Source organism: Phyllopteryx taeniolatus, chromosome 1 (genome assembly GCF_024500385.1).
Source record: "Phyllopteryx taeniolatus isolate TA_2022b chromosome 1, UOR_Ptae_1.2, whole genome shotgun sequence".
Classification (NCBI taxonomy): domain Eukaryota; kingdom Metazoa; phylum Chordata; class Actinopteri; order Syngnathiformes; family Syngnathidae; genus Phyllopteryx; species Phyllopteryx taeniolatus.
Window position 1 is genome coordinate 48,921,202 of NC_084502.1, and position 21,317 is coordinate 48,942,518.

The following is a 21,317-nucleotide window of genomic DNA, read 5'->3' on the forward strand; positions in this document are numbered from 1 at the left end:
AATTGGTTGTACAGTGAATAGGCAGTGAATACAGTCATTGACAGAAGTCTTGTCTCATTAGAACATCCATCCATTCAACTTTCCGTACTGCTTATCCTCACTAGGGTCGCGGACGTTCTGGAGCGTATCCCAGCTATCTTCGGGCGAGAGGCGGGGTACACGCTGTACTGGTCGCTAGCCAATCGCAGGGCACATTGAAACAAACAACTATTCGCACTCACATTCACACCTCGGGGTAATTTAAAGTCTTCAATCAACCTACCACACATGTTTTTGGGATGTGGGGGGAAACCGGAGTGCCCGGAGAAAACCCACGCAGGCACAGGGAGAACATGCAAACTCCACACAGGCGAGGCCCGGATTTGAACCCCGTTATTCAGAACTGTGAGGTATACGTGCTAACCAGTCAGCCACCGACAGGGGTAGTCACCCAGGGCGGCATTCTCGGGGCACAGGAGGAGATAACCCCCTCACCCCCCCTTGACGATAGGATTTACAAGATGTACCACACGTAGTTTGGGGAGCGTTGTTGATGGGTGAAAATTTACTATAACCGCCCCCACAATAGACATGGGGGCGCCATCTAGGGGCATCGCACAGGGCGCCATTCAAACCAGCACTGCTAATGACTGGGTGTAAAATGAAACAATCAAACTGTGTCCTGATGCTCACAACCTGCTAAAGCCCATAATGTGAATTTTTATTTTTTATTTTTATTTTTGTATTTGTTTTTGGAAGGACAACATTTTTGTTGTTTCAATGAATGTCAGCTTGGCTTCACCGGTGACAAATACTGTAAATAGCACATTCCAAGCTGTGTATAAAAAGAACCCAAGCACACCAGACTTTTATCTGAATTGCAACCTGACCTTTGACAATATGCTAAAGATTCTACCACAGACCTAAGTGCTGCTCATCAAGAATCTGAAGACCAAGTTTGCTGCTGTGGGGGCAGTAATCTTCCATGTATCCACGTGTCAAGGGGAGAGGATGAGAAAAAGATTTCAAGAAACTGGTGACATCCGTGACATGCCCAGGTCAGATGGACCTTGTAAGACATCTGACTGTTTGTTACTTCTACAGCCCAGGTTCAGCCTTTTCTCAGCTGTAAAAGAGCTACATTACAACTGGTCACTAGGAAACCCTTTTATCTACAAGAAGGTTGTCAGATTCCCTCATTCAGTGGTCTCAATGGAAAATTAGGGCTAAAAAATGAGAATTAACCAAAAGACAACAAAAAAATGGTGTGGTATTTGCCAAGGTCAGAGCCTGTAGAAAGAATGGGCAGTGGAAAAGTGGGAGAAGATTGATTTTTCTGATGAATCATCCATTGAACTGCATTCCAGTTGCCACAAATATTGCATCAGACCTGTTGGAACATACAATGACCCAAGATTCATGCTGAAAATTTTTACAAAACGTTTGCTGCCCATTATATTCCAAATCACGAGAGGTCAAGCAAGATGGCGTTCCTTCTCATACTTTAGCCTCTAAATCAAAGTTCCTGACAGCCAAGCATGTCGAGGTGCTCCAGGATTAGCATGCCCATGCACTCACAGGACATTAACATTGTTGAGCATGTCTGGCGTAATATAAAACAAGAGAATTGAAAGATGAAACCAAAGAATTTTGATGAACTCTGGGAGTCCTGCAAGACTTTCTTTGCCATTCCACATGACTTCAACAATAAATGATTAGTCATTGTCGACACGAATGGATGCACACTTCCCACCTCAGGGGACTCATGCAAACCCCAACTTCAATGAAATTTTGATGTTAACATAAATAAAAACAGAATGCAAAGATTTGCAAATCATTTTCAACCTATAATCAAGATAATAAAATATAATCAATGTGTTTTACATCAATACTTAACTATATTCATAATGTATAATGTGCCTGTAGATGAAAAGGCGAACCTTGTGACCAAAATGTACGTGAATGATGATGAATGGAGAGTCTGAGATGCCTTTAAAATATCCACACTTTCACTTTTATTCTCGCATACGTCTTCTCTTTTTAGCAACTCGGTCAAATAAATTTTCTTTAATTTATTGCAAACCATCGTTACTGGTGAGTGATGAATGCATGTTGGGAAAAAAGGAGACGTAAAATCACATGGTTCAATGACTTTCCGTCGTTGCCATAGGGTTGTTTATGAAACCCCGTCGCTCATTGGCCAAAGGAAATGCAGCAAAACGGAACGTATGGTGATTGGCTCATACGGTTTCCAATCGTAGCCAATGGCAAAGCGCGGTAAATACAAACGGCTGTTAGTCCAAGACGTTAGCAGTCCACTCGCGGCGTGTAGGAGCATTTCAGGGGCTTAAGTTTAAGTGTAAAAGCGGATCAAATTCATGAAAACAAAGTTGGGACTTCTTGGGGGAGCAAGACGCCGTTTTATCGCCCTACAGTTAGTTAACGTATGTACGACTGCTTAGCCACGGGCATGGTTTTTCAAGCTAATGGCTTTTGAACACTCGTTCACTTAAATGCCTGGAATGACAAACTAATGACCGTTTATACTTTGTTTTTTGTTTTTGTTTACGCCTTTCTGTTTCTGATTTTCTCGTTGTATCACTAGAATGACTGATAACTCACAATACAGTAACTTATGTTAACTTGTTGTTAAAAGGACTCTTCTTAGCCTCCAGTCGTTCTCCACTCCTGACACGACACAATACTGAAGTTATCTGATTTATAATGGACGGCTCTCCAGTTCTTCGTGTGCAAAGGCAGGATGAAATCAGCGCTTACCTTCGGAGGTAAGAGAGAAAGTCACATACGTAATTGCATATTTGTAATTGCAGGCGTGTGTTTTGTGGTTTGGTTGTGGGTGGCGTCTTGTTACCTCCTCCAAGTAGGTTCAGTTCTATTGTTCTGTGCAGAAAATACTAAAATTATGATATTGTTTTCCCCTACTTGACCACTGAATCAATTCTGTCTGCTTTGTGCAACATAGCAACATAGTTATTCCTTCCCTTGAAAGTTAAACAAATTAAAATTTCTTCCCCAGTCCAAACTGTCACTACCATAAAACATTGAACTATAAGACTATGATTCAATTATTCCTTTAAAATTACTTGTCATGCAAGTAGAAGCAGAAGCTAACAAGTCAATATCAACCCATTAAAAACAAAACACTCTCGAACACTCCCTTGATTTAGTTCGCAAAGTGGCTCACGCTAAAAGTAACAAGCAACATTTTGTCCCATTTAGCTTCAAATAATGTTCAAAAAAGTGTTGAGTTCTTGAGTTACTTTTTTTTTTAATTTTTTTTATTTTACATTTGTCAACATATCCAAATATGTTAGACCTGAATTTTAAATGTTGAATCTAAAATGCTCAGGTGAAACTAAATATGTAGCTAAAATTCAAACTGCTGATATCTGCAAGTATCAAAATAAAAGCTTGAGGATGGACACTTTAAACAGAGTGTCAAATGAAAACCATTTTACCTGGAGAAATTGACTCTCTGACATAGATTATAGTGATAATAACAAACAAGTAACAAAGCATGTTTGGAGAAACTTTATTTGAGGAGTACTTTCAGTTTTCACAGCCCTCCCACATATTCTTACCAACTCCCTTTACAAATGGCACACTATAATTCAGATGCATTATGCATGCTTCTAATTTTTTAAGCATTGTCACTCACGTATAAAATGATATCAGCCACTAATGTAAAACATAGCACAAAAAACTCAGTCAGTGTTGAGCTTGCGGCTAGCGTAGGAAGCTATCGTCGCAGTGTACATCTTCACTCTGTGCGCTTTCTTGTCAAACATCACAAACAGATGGACTCAAACGCACTTCACCAGTCAAACAGGCTCCAAATCAAAGTCCTATGTTCACTAAAAGCTGCTTGATGCTAAGAGCCCTATTCAACCAATGGTAATTGAACAATAACAGTCAGTAGAAAGCTACCAAAATAAAGCCGGCGTTGTCCGTTACAGCCGATTGCCTCTTTATATTGAAGCACTTGTTTCATAGCCTAAATACAACAATACAGTACCAAATTATTCTTTTACACTTTTTTTATGGCCTAAAATGCACTATGCAGTACACATTTACTATAAATACATTTAAATAAAAAAAAAAAAAAACTTGAAAATGTTAGTTTAAAATTTTATTCAAACTTACCTCCTCCAGCCAGGATTTGAATCAGGGCCTGCTGTTTTCAAGAGAGCAGCAAGCCAGCGTGCAAGCACATAGCTAATTTACATGCGATTCGCTAGTATCCTGGTGCATGCAAATTAGCCATGTTGCTTATGGTGCCAGTCTGTTACTTCCAATATCCGTTAACTCGGGGTCTGTTTAAAATGAGTTTCCACTGTATTTAAAAGAGGGTTTTGCACTCTTTTAGTGGAAGAGGCAGACAAACATTACTGAAACAATAATTTGGGCGAAGCCAGCAATCATGTTTTGTTTTATTTAACTTGCCTTGAGTGTAGCCCCACTGCAAAACCGAAAATCTGCAGTCCATAAGGGTGTATTATACCATGTAGAGCGTATCGAACAAAGTACCGTGTCCCAGTTTCAAAACATGCATTTTTCTCGTGAGAAAAATTTAACTGTCACAGCAGCTACAGTATGCAATCAACCAGATACAAACACATTAAAAAACAAACAAATATGTTTTTCCACACTATGGTTAAAATTCCAAATATGTAGAAGTTTTGTACATGATACTGTACATATGAATGTATTATTTTGTTTTGTTTTTTGTTTTTTGTCTTTGTGTGCAACACTGCTTATAACTTCTCAGCACCTCATCTCCTTCCCTTCCTAGTTTGAAAATTAAATTGATCAGTTTTACCTTGTGGTCTTTCTGCTCAGGGTGAACAATGAGAAAAACAGGATGGCACTGGTGCCCAAGAACTCAAAGCCTGTGCCTGCGCCGAAGTTTCCTAATAGGGATTCTGAGGACCAAGATCCTGGGAGGAAGCCGCCCGTTCGGCCAAGCAGAATTCCAGTGCTCGTCAAGTCTCTCCAACCTTCAACGGCTTTTCATGCTGCTCAGTGGGAGCAGGGACTCTTGGCCGTGAGTGTGTTGTTTCCATCATTTTGACACTGCATAATTTTCTTCTTTTGTGTTAACTCCGTATCTCTTAACTGCAGGGGAAAGCCAAGAAGGCAAAGTCATGCACCAGGTCTACGCCTTTCAACATGTCTCGGCATAAGAGCTTGACAATAGATGTAACTTCACAGCCAAAAAGTGGTGCCCATTCTGTCCAGTCTGAAAAAAATGTTTGTATAAAAACCCCGAAGGCAAAAGAGAACCCCCTGAAGTGTCCGGCTGTGTTAAAAAGCACAGTAGCAGCAGCAAAGGAGAACTTTAGGTCTCATGGAATGGATCCTGGCCATTTTGAGACATTAAAGACTGAAAATGTTACACATCAGAAGAGTTCCTCCTCCTCCTCATCTTCTGTCTGTTTGGATAAGATGACCCATCTCAGTCTCAAAGATCCAATTGACATCTCCAATCCAAGTGGGAACGCACAGGATAACCTCTCAAGCGACCCCTGTGGTGAATTCACTATGCAGATTCGCATGTTACTAGTGCAGTTGTGTGCACTTTTAAGCCCTTTCGAATGCAACCGAGGCACAGTTGTGCATCCTTACACTGGGAAAACTATTTTTGTTGAGTTAGGTCTGACAACTGTTTTTAACAAATTTTTGGTTGCGAATCCAAAACTGATCTCAGTTTTTCTTGATCACGTCAAGTTTTTGAACAAAGTGGAACAAAAAAAATGTATACCTTTGTAAATAAAACACCAAGATGGCATAGTTACAAACTTTGAAAATATAAAAAAACAGCATAAAACGAAATAGAATTTACAATGGTATATCCATGGTTCCAAGGTTAAGAGAAAAGCCAGCACAAATCCTCTTAATTCCGATTATGCGAGCTTTCTGTTTGCAGATATTGATAGTACTGACCAATTGGGAGCTGCACACACCTCTCACTGCATTGTCTCAATCGTGACTACACAAACAAGTTGCCGATAGCTGTAGATGAGTCCAATCGTAATCAGATGGCAAGTCATACTACAGCTAATCAGTGGAATTTTGCTCATCTGGAGGGTAAGCTGTGGAGAAAAAAACTTGACGCGCTAGGAAAAAACTGACTGCAGTTTCGGAATCAGCATGCCAATTTTAGTTTTAATCAGCATAAAAATCAAACTTATAATTGACCTGCGCTAAGCCACAACCCCGACTTCTTCGACATAACCTTGGAAAATAATAATAATAGTAATTACAATTAGCCCGGACAAATCGGGTTCAAATTGTACAGGTAGATGTGGAAAGAATGGGTATGCTCATGGCAGGGTAGAGCGAGAGAATAAAATGCATACAATTAGAAGGGATGCACCAATATCAGTATCAGTGGCAATACTATACATCTACTGTACATTTGTACTCTTACTTGAAAAAATGCTCCAATATTATGACCAATACCACTTCCCCAGCCTTTCCTGGTAGGAGCCATGTCAGCTGTATGGAGATATTTTCAGGTAAACACGGACAGCAACACTTTTAGCTGACTGCAAATTATACTTTGCAAAATGGATGATGAACTAATGCAGCCCTATGGGGGGCACAAGCCAGTGCAAACTGTAGGCCAGTCCCAAGCACGGATAAATGCAGAGGATTGAGTCAGGAAGGGCATCCGGCTTAAAACTTTGCCAAACAAATATGAGCGTTCATCTAAAGAATTCCATACCGGATCGGTCGTGGCCCAGGTTAAGAACGTCCGCCCCCGCCACCGTATACCTGCAGGGCACCGGTGGAAATTGACCTACTGTGGGTCGAAGATGGAGAGGTGGTAAGCGGTTTCTTAGGCAGAAAGAGAAGAGGAAAGCACGGAGCCTAGAATTGAATGTGGGGACTTTGAATGTTGGGACTGTGACAGGAAAATCTCGGGAGTTGGTTGACATGATGATGAGGCGAAAGGTTGATATATTGTGTGACCAGGAGAGCAGGTGGAAAGGGAGTAAGTTTAGGGGTAGGGTTTAAATTATTTTACCTTGGTGTAGATGGGAAGATAAATTGAGTAGGGGTTATTTTAAAGGAAGAGTTAGCTAAGAATGTCTGAGGTGAAAAGAGTATCAGATCGAGTGATGAGGCTGAAACTTGAAATAATGTGGAATGGCAATAAAGTTGATAAGACACACAATGAAGTTATGGGTAAGAGTAGTGGAGGCGAGACTGAGGACAGAAGTGAGTATTTGCAAGCAACAAGCAACAGTATGGTTTCATGCCCAGAGTACCACAGATGCATTATTTGCCTTGAGGATGTTGATGGAAAAGTACAGCGGTCAGAAGGAGCTACATTGTGTCTTTGTAGATCTAGAGAAAGCCTATGACAGAGGACCCAGAGAGGAACTGTGGAACTGCATGCGGAAGTCTGGAGTGGCAGAGAAGTATGTTAGAATAATACAGGACATGTGTGAGGGCAGCAGAACAGTGGTGAGGTGTGCTGTAGGTGTGACAGAGGAGTTTAAGATGGAGGTGGGACTGCATCAGGGATCAGCACTGAGCCCTTTCCTGTTTGCAGTGGTGATGGATAGGCTGACAGATGAGGTTAGACTGGAATCCCTCTTGACCATGTTTGCAGATGACGCGATCTGCAGTGAAAGCGGGGAGCAGGTGGAGGAACAGTTAGAAAGGTGGAGCCATGCACTGGAAAGGGGAGGAATGAAGATTAGCCGAAGTTAAACAGAATACAACCCCAATTCTAATGAAATTCAAACTGATAAACTTAATTTTTTTTAGCAAATAACCATTAACTTAGAATTTTATGGTTGCAACACGTTCCAAAAAAGATGGGGCAGGTGGCAAAAAAGACTGAGAAAGTTGAGGAATGCTGATCAAACATCTGTTTGGAACATCCCACAGGTGAACAGGCTAATTGGGAACGGGTGGGTGCCATGATTGGGTATAAAAGGAGCTTCCCTGAATTGCTCAGTCATTCACAAGTAAACATGGGGCGAGGGTCACCTCTTTGTGAACGAGAGCGTGAGAAAATACAGTTCGGCGCTACATCCGTAAGTGCAACTTGAAACTCTACTATGCAATGCAAAGAGGGTGAGAGGAGGGAGCATGCTGCGACAATGAAAGAGATTGCGTGATTTCTGAAGACGAAAAACATGGCGGCACCCTTTGCACAGTCTTGAAAAAGAAAAAACAGCTACTTCAAGATAAAATTTCTCTTTTCACAAGTCTTTTTCAACGTCGGATGGTCGCTTCGTTCTTTCTTTTTTTCCTTCGCCAGCTTCGCAAGCAGCGGTATCTTACAGAGGGCCACTTGATATCCGTGCAGCTACGTCAACACCAGCACGTCTCGCATGGAGGATCCCAGCCTATCCGTCGAACTGGCGCTGAAGAGGAAAGAAAACGGATTTTTCCACCTCAACTGAGGATTTGCTTTATTCGACAGAGATACAGACGAGTGTCCTCTTCTCAATCGACAAGAAATTGTCAATTGCACTTGATTTGCTTCGCCAGGAGATTACCGAACTCAGCAAGAGCTTGGAATTCACGCAACAACAGGTGAATGAGCTAAGATTAGATAATACTGCGCTTCGATCAAACATGATGTCAACGTCAGCAGAACTACAAACTCTTAGACTGGAATATAAACTCATGAAAGAAACTACGTTGGACATTCAATCAAGAAGCATGCGCAACAACCTCATTTTCTCAGGAATTCCAGACAATGCTTTGGAAGACCCCGAGGAGCAGATTAAAAAGTTTATGATGTCCGCGCTCAAGATACAATCGACAAGATTACTTTTCACCGCGTCCACCGATTGGGAGGCCCTCGTCCAGGAAACGGACCACGTCCCATCATTGCAAAGTTTGAACACTTTCAGCAAAAAGTGTTTGTAAAATCCAAAGGTCGGGAGCTTAAAGGGACTTTGTTTGGAATGAACGACCAGTTCCCCAAGGAGATTAATGAGAGGGGTAGTCTTGTACCTGTTGATGAAGAATTTCTGTGACAAAGGCACACGAGCCTGAAAAACCGTACAGAAAGAGAATTCACATTTTTCTCATCGCTTCACCGCTCTTTCTCAAGAATAGATTTTTCTTTCAAACAATTCGGCAGCTCAAAGAAGTACTCCCAAAATACATCCAATCATCATCAGTGATCACGCACCAATTTCTCTCAATCTAAAAGTTTAATCAAATTTGAGACCCCCAACAAAATGGCGCTTCAACACGACCCTATTGAAGGACCCAGATTTTGATTCTTTTGTGAGGAAGGAATGGGATGAGTTTTTAAAATTTAACGACTCCCCAACCATATAGCCATCTCTGTTGTGGGAAACCGGGAAAGCTGTTTTGAGAGGTCGAATCATATCATATTCTTTGTATAAGAAAAAACAAGAACAAAAATTGGAAAATTAAATTGAGGAAAAAATAAAACACCTCATAGAAGACTATGCAATTAATCCGATAGATACACTAAGAAACCAACTTCAAAAGGCAAAACATCAGTTAGACGTTATCTTATCAAAAAGAACAGATTTTCTACAACAGTTAAAATACACTAACTTTGAGTACAATAATAAATCGGGAAAATTCCTTGCGAACCAACTTCAGCGCAATAAATAAGTCATTAATTACAGCCATTCAAGATTCAAACGGCAACTGTACAGTCACCTCTAGAAATGACATTTTCTTTACAATTTTATTACAACTTATACGCATCTTCAAACAATCCAGATCAAAAAGAAATTTTAACTTTTATTAAGGATCTAAACATCCCTCAATTAAATACACAAATTAAAGACAGCCTTTAACCATCACAGAATTACATAATGTATATACGTGTATATATATATATATATATATAAAGAAATTCAGACAAATATGACAGAAATTCAGTCCAATGGATGGAACAATTGTGAAGCTGCTATCAAATAAGCGGTCCTATGTCAAAATGTAACTTGACCTGTTAATATATGTTGGATTGAAATAGATTTTAATTTTAATACATATGACCTCCTAATGCTGCAAATTCAACAAATGACTATTTTCAGGTCTTTGCAACCTTAAAAAAAAAAAAAGACGTTGCTACTCTACTATAATTGGGAAGTTTGTACTCTTAACGGTTGATTTGGATAATTATACTTTCATTGGATCGACTATCGTCTTTTTCATCATTTTCATGATCATTTTGAACACGGTGTATAACGAACCTGTTTTCACAGTGCAGACCGCGGGGGTATACTCCTGAATGGACCCCTCAGAACACTACTGTACCAGCAAACTAAAATGGACCTACTTATATAATATTTAAGGGGACATATGGAAAAGTGACTTATAAGCAGTGTTGGAGGGGACGGGAAACCTATTACATGTAACAAGATTACATAATTTAATTACAAAATGTATGTAACTGTAATTCATTACATTACCGGGAGAAAATTTGTAGTTAAATTACAGTTGTTTTGGAAATTTCCATTATTACAATTTTAGTTACAGTTGAAAAATAGCTGCAGAAGGTCAAATCTTTCGCACATCACTTTCTCCTAAAGCCGACACTTGTGATTGGCTCTCTTTGGTCATTTGCCATTCTGCTGTAGTCTCAAAGATCCATCTATTCATTTTCTTCCTGGGGCCTCCTCCCGGTTGCCCGGAACACCTCAGGAGGGAGGCGTCCGTGTGGCATCCTAACCAGATGTCCGAGCCACCACATCTGGCTCCTCTCGATGCCGAGGAGCTGCGGCTCTACTCTGAGCCCCTCCCGGATGACCAAGCTTCTCACCCTATCTCTAAGGGAGAGCCCGGACGCCCTGTGGAGGAAACTCATTTCGGCCGCTTGTATCTGAGATCTTGTTCTTTCAGCCACGACCCACAGCTCATATCCATAGGTGAGAGTAGGAACGTAGATCGACCGGTAAATCGAGAGCTCCTTCTTCACCACGACAGACCGATAGAGTCCACATTACTCCAGACGCTGTACCGATCCGCCTGACGATCTCCCGTTCCATTCTTCCCTCACTCGTGAACAAGACCCTGCGATACTTCACCCTTGGCACTCCACCCTTTTCCAACTGAGGACCATGGCCTCAGATTGGGAGCTGCTGATTTTAAAATTGAATAAAATAAAATGTCATGACTAGAAACACATGGCGCAGGTACTGAACAGTGTCATTTCACTCATGTACTGACAAGCTCTTGCTGTCGTGTCCAGTAATTTAAAGAAAATGTTTTTCAGATGCAGCTAAAGGATTCCAGCCCAATCAGGCCGCTTTACTAAGTATCCTGTGTAATGAGGGTGTGCGCACCTTCAGCCAGCCGTTTGCAACTCCGCACTCAAAATCTGATGCCATGTTTGTGAGTTGGACTCAGGATGAGTCGTTGACTACTACTTCTACTGCTTCTTTGTTGTTACTATTCATTGTTGTGTGTGATCCGCCATGTAATATGTATTACTTCTGTAGCCACAACGAGTGTCTGTTGTAAAGAGTCATCAAAAAGCTGCTGCCAGTGTGAAGAAGGGGGGGGGACCCTGCATGCCCCTTGTGTGCCAGATCTCAAAACACATGACTTTTATCGACACGGTATGTACTTACTGTGGATCTAAAAAGTCTACACACCCATGTTCAAATGCCAGGTTTTTGTGAAAAATAATTTCTAAACTTTTTCTCCCATTAATGTGACCTGTAACCTGTACAACTCAATTGGGGGGAAAAAGAAGTATTTTAGAGAGGGGAAGTAAAAATAAACAACTGAGATAACCTCATAGCTGGGGTTGTGGCTGTAGTCAGAATTCAAACTCATGTTAAATGGGAGTCAGCACTCCTTGCAACCATTTATTGTCTTTCACTCCAAATAAATTTCAGATGTTCTCCTATGCTTTTCCTAATGTTTTTGTAGTCACATCTTCCAACTCAAGCCAAGCTCTCCAGAGAATTTCAGCAAAAAACTACTAGAAGAGCTGAACTTTATTTGGATTTAGAGGCACTTTAAATGGTGGCAGTTGTGCCGAGTCCCATTTAACATGAATTTGATGGGTTAATTCTCAACTCAGCCACATCTCCAGTTACAGGGGTGTGTAGACTTTTTATCCCAAATGTACATCTATTTCCAATTATGTTAATTTTTTCTTTTTCATTCTCCAATACAGCCACAGCGAGTTCCAACTAATAAGAGTGTAGCACCCATAGGTAAGATATAATTCAATACAAACATTCTTAAAGGGGAACCAAATCCAAGATGTCAAAATGTTGTTATATTTTAAATGTGCATGTCTTCTTTATCAGGTGCTGTTGACTCATATCTATGAAGTATTAACTTAAAAAAAAAATTTTAAACATTGCATCTGCCTTAGTATACTCTCTTATGGGGGGCTGCCATTTTTGATTCTTTACACTCTCGCATGAATGCAAATAAAGAGCTGGTAAATATTCTCCCACAATAAGATACATATTCGATTTCGTTACATGTACAAAAGTATAATAAACCATGATCATAAATGTCATCTACTGTACATGTAATTAATTGTGAGCTGATTTTTTTTTTCTCAAATCTCTTTCACATTACGAAGTTGATGACACTTTTACGCTTTGCTACCCTTCCTCTAATGACCGCTGCTTGTTTTCCATTTCAGCCATTGTGTACACAGGATTGAATGAGTAAATCGCTATTAGAAATCTGTCAGCCGACACAGTTCAACGGCTCGCTGTATTGGCAGGCAACGTGCTACATACTGTAGCTTTGATGTCACTTCTGGTCTTCTCCAGATAATTATTTCGCTTAACATGGCAGCCCCCCCCCCCCCCCTTTTACCCTTACACTGATTAATCCATCCATCAATTTTCCATACCACTTCTACTCACTAGGGTCGGAGGCGTGCTGGCGCCTCTCTCAGCTGACTGGGCACACATATACAAACAACCATTCGCAGTCACATTCAGACCCATGGGCAATTTAGAATCTTCATTTAACCTACCATCCATGTTTTTGGGATGTGGGAGGAAATCTGAGTACCTGGAGAAAACCTCTGCAGGCACGGGAAGATCATGGCGAGGCCAGATTTGAACCTAGGACTTCAGAACTGTGAGGCAGCTCTGCTAACCAGTCGACCATTGTGGCGCCACACTGATTAATTATTCTATTTAATTCTTATTACACAAACATAATATTAATCTGAGTCCCCTTTAAAGCTACCTGTTGCTAACCTGTAACCTGCCATTTCTGATAGATTTGTTGATAGTTGAGCTTGCCCTGTAAAACTACTTTAACTCTAGCCCCAACTAAATACAAATTAGAACAATGCTAACAGCTAGAATTCTAACAAGCCGTCTGCACACATAATGTCAATTTGGCAACATTTTATGCTTCAATGGACAGTTTTCTTAAGTCCTCAAGTCTACTGAGATGATTAGAATGCCAACATGCTAACAAATGTCTGTATGCTAAAATATTGCAAGATGGCAACCTTAGTACAGAAGGCGCTAAGGCACATCCATATGGATTTTACATTATGCCCTTCTTTCAGATACCATTTCAAATACAAATTAAGAAAATAAAATAAATGCTTGTTTGCTTGTGACATCACAAATTCATTATCAGATTTTAATAGTGATCTATCATACTTTCAAATGGACATTAACATGATGACCTAGTTACCTTTTTAAAAAAAAAATACAAATGTTTTTCAGACAAAGCAATGGAATTCCAGCCCAATCCCTCCTCTTTGCTAAATATCCTGCGTAATGAGGACGTGTGCATCTGCAGCCAATCAAATGCAACTCCACGCTCTCAATCTTATGCCATGTTTGTGAGTTTGTGGACTCTGGATGAGTCTTTATTATTATTATTATTATTCTCATTATGTTTATAATACTAATTATAGTAATAATAATATCATTTTAAGTTGTGCGTGATCCTTTACAGTTTCATGTTCTTAGTCATTGTAATGTAATTTCATAGATTTGTTCCTAAATGCATTATACAGTACATGTCACACATCATATAATTGCTGAAAACGTGAAAAGACTGAGAGCTACGTAGTGCTGAATAGTAGAGATATAGCGTTAGATTGTTTTTTACTATTTCCGTGTTCTGGATTTATTTTCTTTTTCCGGGGGTAGCTTTATTTCATTTATTTATTTATTTTTAAAAAGAACTGACCTGTTTAGCTGGATGCCTTGCAGGTTTGTAGATCTGTATGCTTTTTGTGCTGAATGGACATGCAACAAATAACCGATAGAACAAGAGGAGAGAAAAGGACAGGACAGGATGTGGGAAATGAGCAAGGCAGTGCTACTGATGAGTGGTGTGGTGGAATGCTTTTGAAGTGTCAAAACACCTGTAAGAACCTGTGAGTTGATCTTATTATAACCTGTGTTATTATGAATGGTCCTATATTAAGTAATTCAAGCCTATAGGGTGTCTATGGAACTTATTAGTGAATGAACACCATATTCACATGCATGTTCGTCAACTGGTGCATGGAGTTGCTGAGCCGGCACATTGAGGAAGGGTGGGTCCGGCCCCCTCCACCCACAAGGAGCGGGCCAAACCAGTGAGTCTAGTCGCCAGGGCCCAGGGCCGTCCCCAAGCCCAACCGAAGCACCTCGACCAGTCCCAAAGGGAGGGACATGGGTACCGGACCACCGCCCCCCCACGCTTAGTACCCCCCGGCTTACTCGCCCCACCCCCAGAGAGTATGGGGGCCCCCAAGCCACCAACAGGGCCCAACGCAGGAGCCAGCTGCCACCTGAAAAAGGTCACGGCCCACCAAAAGCAAGTTCATGTTAAGCACGCATCGCGAGCAATGACAGGTGAGGGCGCCAGGAGAGGGGAGAGGAAGGCGGGACCCAAGGGGGGTGGGGGGGGGGCACAGGCCCCCAGGAGTCAAGCCAAGAGAAATGTGAATACCCTATTACAGTAATTAATGTATCCACTTTTTGTGACATTTTTGTTTGTTGGTGTGCCGTGAGATTTTTCAATTGTAAAATATGTGCCTTGGCTCCATAAACGTTGGAAATCACTGCTCACGTCAGATCGTGTATTCTAATCAGTCAGGTCAAGCCAACATTACAACATGACAGAAATAATGGGTGCTAACTTACTGTAATTAAATGACTTTATTTTGAATTCAATTACTTCACCCACACCGAATCTTGAGAGCATGATTCGACAGAACGGCGGCATGTTTATGTACAACCGTTCGTGGTACCACTAGCTTGCTAGGCTACATAACCTTTTTGTTGCCTGCTTGCGAGCCGTATCGTATTAAAAGTACGGGAACACACCTCAAGCAAGCCTTAAACGAACGTCCTCTCCTGAGCACTGGTGACCACCAACACACGCTTTTCCCCATTTTGTTCTTACAAACACACGCCGTGATCCATTAGTGTTGTCGTCACCATGGTAACGAGTGTACCCTGACGCGTTTGAGTTGACAAAATGAAGCCCAGTGATCGGAAAAAACGGGATGCGGTGGTATCCTAATACAAGATTTTATTGCTGTAGTCTGACATAGTCCAATCGTGAAAGAGCACATTTGTCTTGTAGGCTGATCTGGGCATTACGTGTTGTCTGTCCCACACCGCCGACATTTTTTTGTTTTAAATACTTTATTGGCCGTCAGATATTTACAGGACTACGTCAAAAGACACGCGACAAGGCTAAAAATAAACTAGCTTTTGGATTCAAATATACTGTGCACGATGGCGATGCGGAGTAAATCCAATGACGTCATTGATCGGATCGGCGAATTATGACATTAAAGCCAATCAGCATAACATGCTAATTATCAGCCGATAAAATCGGTGTAAAGTCTAATGGTTACCAGGTCCCTGACTGGCAACCATTATCCCTGTACCGTGATTGTGTGTGGTGGGGTGTTGTTTATTATGATGGGGGTGAGGCGAGATGGTCACGGGGCAATGATGATCCACAACCGTCACCCCCAACCAGCTCCCCAAAGGATGTGCGAATGTACTGTATGTGGTGCATTAAAAATCAGTGGAGGAATGGCATGGTGGATCGTCGCTTAAACGGCTGCTCTGTGATGTAGTTGGGCAAGTCCCCCCTCTTATAACTTATCTGACTACTGAATATTGTCAAAAGTATCTGATAAACTGAAAAAATATGTTTGCTATGCTTTTACATAGCCTATCTTTAAGTGGCTAACGTTAGGTTACAGTATACTGGACTACATATTGTTAACTTATAAATGAGAGGAAATAAATATTCTCCTGCAGACTGAGAGGTATAAGGCTGATTCTCTGATAGGTCAGCGTCTTCTGAGTCGCAGTTGGATTCTGGTTCTGGTGGCCTAATGTAGGAATATGTAGGGGTAAGGAAGTTGCTCGACCAAGTAGGATCCATTTTTCAGGTTGTAGTAGTGATATTTGATTGACGTTTGAGGGGGTCGGATTCAGCACCTTCAGCGAACAGACACAGCGTTTGAGAGCAGAGGCAAAGGGTTGATTCTTCCCTATTTTAAAGCCTCATTTTAAATTCTTGCCAATTTTTTTATCATTCAAATTTGGCAGGGTTGCTATAAACCCTCTTCTGTGTGGCGTGTCAAATTTAGAAGACATTTATTTTTGCTTTACATGCACTTTTAAGTTAACCTGGAATAATTTATTTTTGCAGCCACCAGTGTCTGTTGCAAAGACCCATCAAAAAGCTGCCGCCAGCCAGAGTGACGGGGTGAAGGCTGCAGGTCCCATCCGTGCCTCACCTCAAAAACCATCTTTCAGAGATGTTTTTTTTGACACAGTAGGTACAGATGTTTATTTGCAATGCTATTCATTCTGTGCATTTTACTTCCTTCCCTTTTTCCCCTTTTTACTGCCATGCAGCCACAGAGACTTCCAATTAAAAAGAGTCTGGCGGCAGCAGGTAAGATGTAATATAATTCAGTGAAAACATTCTTCAATGCTACGTGTTGCAAAGCTGTAAACCCGCCGTTTGTGACAGATTTGTTGAGAGTTGGGCTTGCCCTGTCTACCTACCGTCACTCTCGCCCCAGCTAAATGAAAATTCTGACAATGCTAAAAGATAGCATTCTAAAAAGCTGCATCCATCCATAATGTCAATTTGGCAGCATTTCATGAATGAATGCAAACATGCTAAAATCTGTATGTTAACCTATTGCAAGATGGCAACCTGGGGACAGGAGGCGTTGAGGCACATCTGTATCGATTTTACACCATTGCTTTTAGTCAGATATTATTTCAAATATCTGGGAAAGAAAAATAAATAAAAGTACCTAAATGTAGGATAAGGGAGGTCTTAGTGAAAGGTCCATTTCAATTAAAATAATTTCTTGTTTGCTTCTGACAGTACATATACATTTTCTGATTTGTATTGTGCTCCATGGTGCTTTCAAATGGATATTGACATGACCTAATTACCTTTAAAAAAAAAAAAATTCTGACAAAGATGCAGAGTTCCAGACCGATCCCTCCTCTTTGCTAAGTATACTGCACAATAAGGGCGTGTGCATCTCCAGCCAATCAACTGCAACTCCACGATCTCAATCTTATGCCATGTTTGTGAGTTTGTTGACTCTGGATGAGTTATTATTATTATTATTATTATTATTATTATGATTAATATTGTTTGTTTATATAATTATAATAGTTGTGTATGATCCTTTACAGTTTCATGTATTTAAGTTACCTTGTAATAATGTGTTATTTCTGCAGCCACAACGAGTGTCTGTTGCAAAGAGTCATCAAAAAGCTGCTGCCAGCCAGAACAAGGGGGTGAAGGGTACAGGCCCCATGCGTGTCACACCTCAAAAACCATTTGGCAGAGGCACTGTTTTTGGCACAGTATGTACAGACATCTACTTCCACCTGACAGCGGCAATATGTAAAATATGGCTACATACTGCCACTTATCAGTATAGTACATTCCTTTCCACACCGGCTATGCAGTGAATTTGTTCTCCACTTCTGTCTCTGACGTCACACCAAGATATGGGGGGTGGGGTGTTGTCAATTTTGGTGATGAAAAAGGGGTGTTCCAAATGCAATTAGAAAATTACCAATTGCTCCAAAATGGTTTGATGTTACTGGTAATGAGTTTTAGTTTTCAGTTTTATTTTCTTGAGCAAAAAATACATAAAATCAACTTGTTAGTGAAATATGGGCCAATACGACCTCATACGTGCTTTGTCACAAAACTGTGACAAACAGGTGTTTGATGAGCATTCCTCAACTTTCTCAGTCTTTTTTGCCACCTGTCCAAGCTTTTTTGGAATGTGTTGGAATCATAAAATTCTAAGTTAATGATTATTTGCTAAAAACAAAGTTTATCAGTTTGAACATAAAATATCTTGTCTTTGTAGTGTATTCAATTAAATATAGGTTGAACATGATTTGCAAATCATTGTATTTTGTTTAACACAATGTCCCAACTTCATTGGAATTGGGGTTGTATATGGACATCTCTATCCATGCCCACTTCAACCTCTTAAAAATATTAGAACAATCGCCCCAATATTTGGGATTTTATCGAGGTTAAGAGTTTTTGTTTTACTGTGGAACCTCAATTTATGGACTAATGAGGGGGTGGGGGTCGTCCGTTAAATTGTTGTAGGACAATATTTCAATACCAAAATAATATTGTGACTTGTAAATTCAGAACTTTTGTATTTTGTAATCTTTTAGTTTGTCAGTGTGGCCCTAAAATCTTCATACCAACAATGAAATCATTTTGAATTTTCACAAAGGTTAATTCATGACCATACTGCAAATAATCTCGCTGAAAATTCGACCTACTAAGAATTGTAACTCTGATGTCTTGTGGTGGCAGCAAGTTGTCCAGACGTTATTTGTTGACCAAGAGGATGGACAGTGCCCTGACAACAGGGAAAAGAAGCTCCCAGTTCTTCAAGCCTTACCTGTAAGAAGCGAGGTCCAACCTAAAACCACAGTGCAACTTCTCATTGATGAAATGAATCTTTCTTATCTCTTATAGATTAAAAGCCACTGTGAAGACAAAGTAAAGATGAGCGACATCCAGGGCAATCAAGAGGCGCAGATGATTGAGGAAGCACAGCAGTCCATCCCAACCCTGCAAAGAGAGTCTGTCATTTTTTTTTCCACAGGCAAGAAACAGTTACATTTTGAGAAGCATGAAAGCTTGACCTGTCAGGAGGGACCCAGCCAGGATCTGTCAGACGTGGAAGAAGTTTGTGAGCTTGTTAGTCGCATCAATCCAGCCCGCCACATTCTGCAAGGAGGTAACACAACGGCAACGCATCCATCTTCGCTCATCGGAGCTGAGATACACTTCTAAAGTGGGACTTCTCTTTTCTAGACCAGAAGGCCTTTGTGACCAACACTGCACTTGCGTTGCTGCCGAAGCGTCTTTTACCCCTGGAGGACCTACGTTTGGACCACGAGATTGCTTTCTATACCTCCCATTCTATTGCAGATGCTCCCAGGTTCCTACCCTCTCAACCCCGCTGTAGAGACCCGGTGGCGTCCTTGCGCCACTTTGAAGAGTCCACTGTGAGTGCAAACAGTTGAATATGAGCAAAAACCTACAGTGGGACCTCAAAGCTGAACCACAAGTTGTTCTGGTCAAATTTCCATTTGGTTCTCTTAAACAAGATTTCTCATTGAGATTAATTTGGTGTAATTAGCTGTAATTCACTAACCCCTGCCCCCAAAATTTTAAATTTAACAGTACAGGCTAGGTTTGAAGTAACATGGATCCTAATTGTTATAAGTACAGGTGCAGCTTAATAAATTTGAATATAGTGGAAAGCTTGATTTATTTCAATAGTTCAATTTATAAGTGAAGTTTGTATATTATATCAAATTACTAAACATTGAATGTTTTTTTTATAAATCATTTTGATTATAATTATAATTTACAACTAATGAAAACCTAACAGAAATTGGGCAGGAATTTCTGGAAAGTATTTCATGTGTATAATGAATCTACATAATGTACAAGTTTCACTTTTAAAGTGAGCAACTTCTATAAATGAGCCTTCTCATGGCATTACTTGAGATTCACCTGTGTAAGCAGAAGTTAACAACTCATATTAACTTGTTAAAAAAAATACAATAGTCTTAAACTTCCATGATGAATGTGGGGTTATACATATATAATTAAATCAACTGCTAATGTCATGTAACATTAAAACAGGACATTCTACCTTTACATCAGTAGTGACAAGTTAACGTAGCAGTCTACAGCTTCACTCGGTGCGCCTTGTCAAAGCTCACCAATGGACTAAGTCATTGAAGATCAAAATCAAAGCCAAGTCCTTTATTGACAAAAAAGCTCAGTCCTGTCAAGCCAACAGCAATTATACAGAGTCTCCAATTAATAAAATTAGTACAGTGTGTTGAACATTGCTGAACAGGAGCAACACACAGTCATCCATGACTACTGGCAATCATCTCCAACTATCATCCTTCCAGAATAAGTATCACAAAAGGCCAAAGAAAAAGCAAAACCCACACTGGCTGAAAGGAGGTCTTGTTAGGGTCTGATGATTCACATGATAATGATTCCAACTCCACAACCTGTTTGAACTTTGAGGCATAGTTTTCATAACATTTTTTGTCCAACTCCAAATGTTACAACTGTTGCGTGTTCCAACTTCAAGGTGCCACTGTACATATTCCCGTGGGGGTTGTCTCACAAGTTTGTACACTTTTGTTTTTGTTTTTTTCTTCCAGAATTTTTTTCCACTGAGCTTGGATGCTTCCTCTCTGTGCTCCTCTCCACCTCAAGAGAACGAATTAAGTGATTTTTCTTGAAGCACTAATACAGATCCCTCGAATGTTGCGGACACTGTGCAAACATTGGTACTTGAGTTCCTCTCCTTTAAAAAAAGTATTGTTGTGATTATCAACTAAATAAAGATCTGTGTTGTAGTCGCAGTACAGAATTGATAGCACTGGCTCTGAAGGAGGTATGCTTGTTCCGTTCCAATTTTCTCCAGCCCTCCAAAAAAAGACCTGGGTAAATGACTGCGCTCTGATGTGCATGTGCTCAGGCGAACACCTACTAAAAGGGTGTTTTCTCATTCTGTTGTCCTTTTGTGGACTAGCACTTTTTGACAATTAAATTATTTGTTTCAATTTTTTTTTAATCTAGCTTTTGGAAATAAATGTTTTTATGTACAGTTTGTGGCCTGACCACTGGTCTGTTTTGGAGTCTTTATTTCACTTAAAAATAGTAGGTATCCCGTTAACCCCTTTCTTTTCCCTGTGCACAAAGACGGGTAAAGGCTTGGATGGTGCAGAGAACCCCGTTAAAACACTTTTGGGGTGAAATACAACAGAGTCCCTTTAACACTTTTCCCA

At 40.5% G+C, this 21,317-nt stretch overlaps 1 protein-coding gene across 2 annotated transcripts; it reads left to right on the forward strand.

The window, feature by feature from the left end:
* Positions 1 to 2,233: 2,233 nt before the first annotated feature.
* Positions 2,234 to 21,139, forward strand: troap (trophinin associated protein). Of its 2 annotated transcripts, none has more exons than XM_061747223.1 (16): positions 2,234 to 2,423; positions 2,636 to 2,765; positions 4,840 to 5,044; positions 5,122 to 5,530; positions 11,231 to 11,349; positions 11,457 to 11,576; positions 12,143 to 12,182; positions 13,680 to 13,798; positions 16,630 to 16,755; positions 16,839 to 16,878; positions 17,422 to 17,534; positions 17,688 to 17,816; positions 18,802 to 18,891; positions 18,967 to 19,231; positions 19,309 to 19,502; positions 20,688 to 21,139. In XM_061747223.1, the coding sequence occupies exons 2-16, from the start codon at positions 2,704 to 2,706 to the stop codon at positions 20,766 to 20,768; spliced, it is 2,112 nt and encodes a 703-aa protein (XP_061603207.1). In that variant the 5' UTR covers positions 2,234 to 2,423; positions 2,636 to 2,703; the 3' UTR covers positions 20,769 to 21,139. The 2 variants fall into 2 exon arrangements, with proteins under 2 accessions (XP_061603207.1, XP_061603215.1); XM_061747231.1 differs by having other exon boundaries at positions 19,314 to 19,502.
* Positions 21,140 to 21,317: the final 178 nt, after the last annotated feature.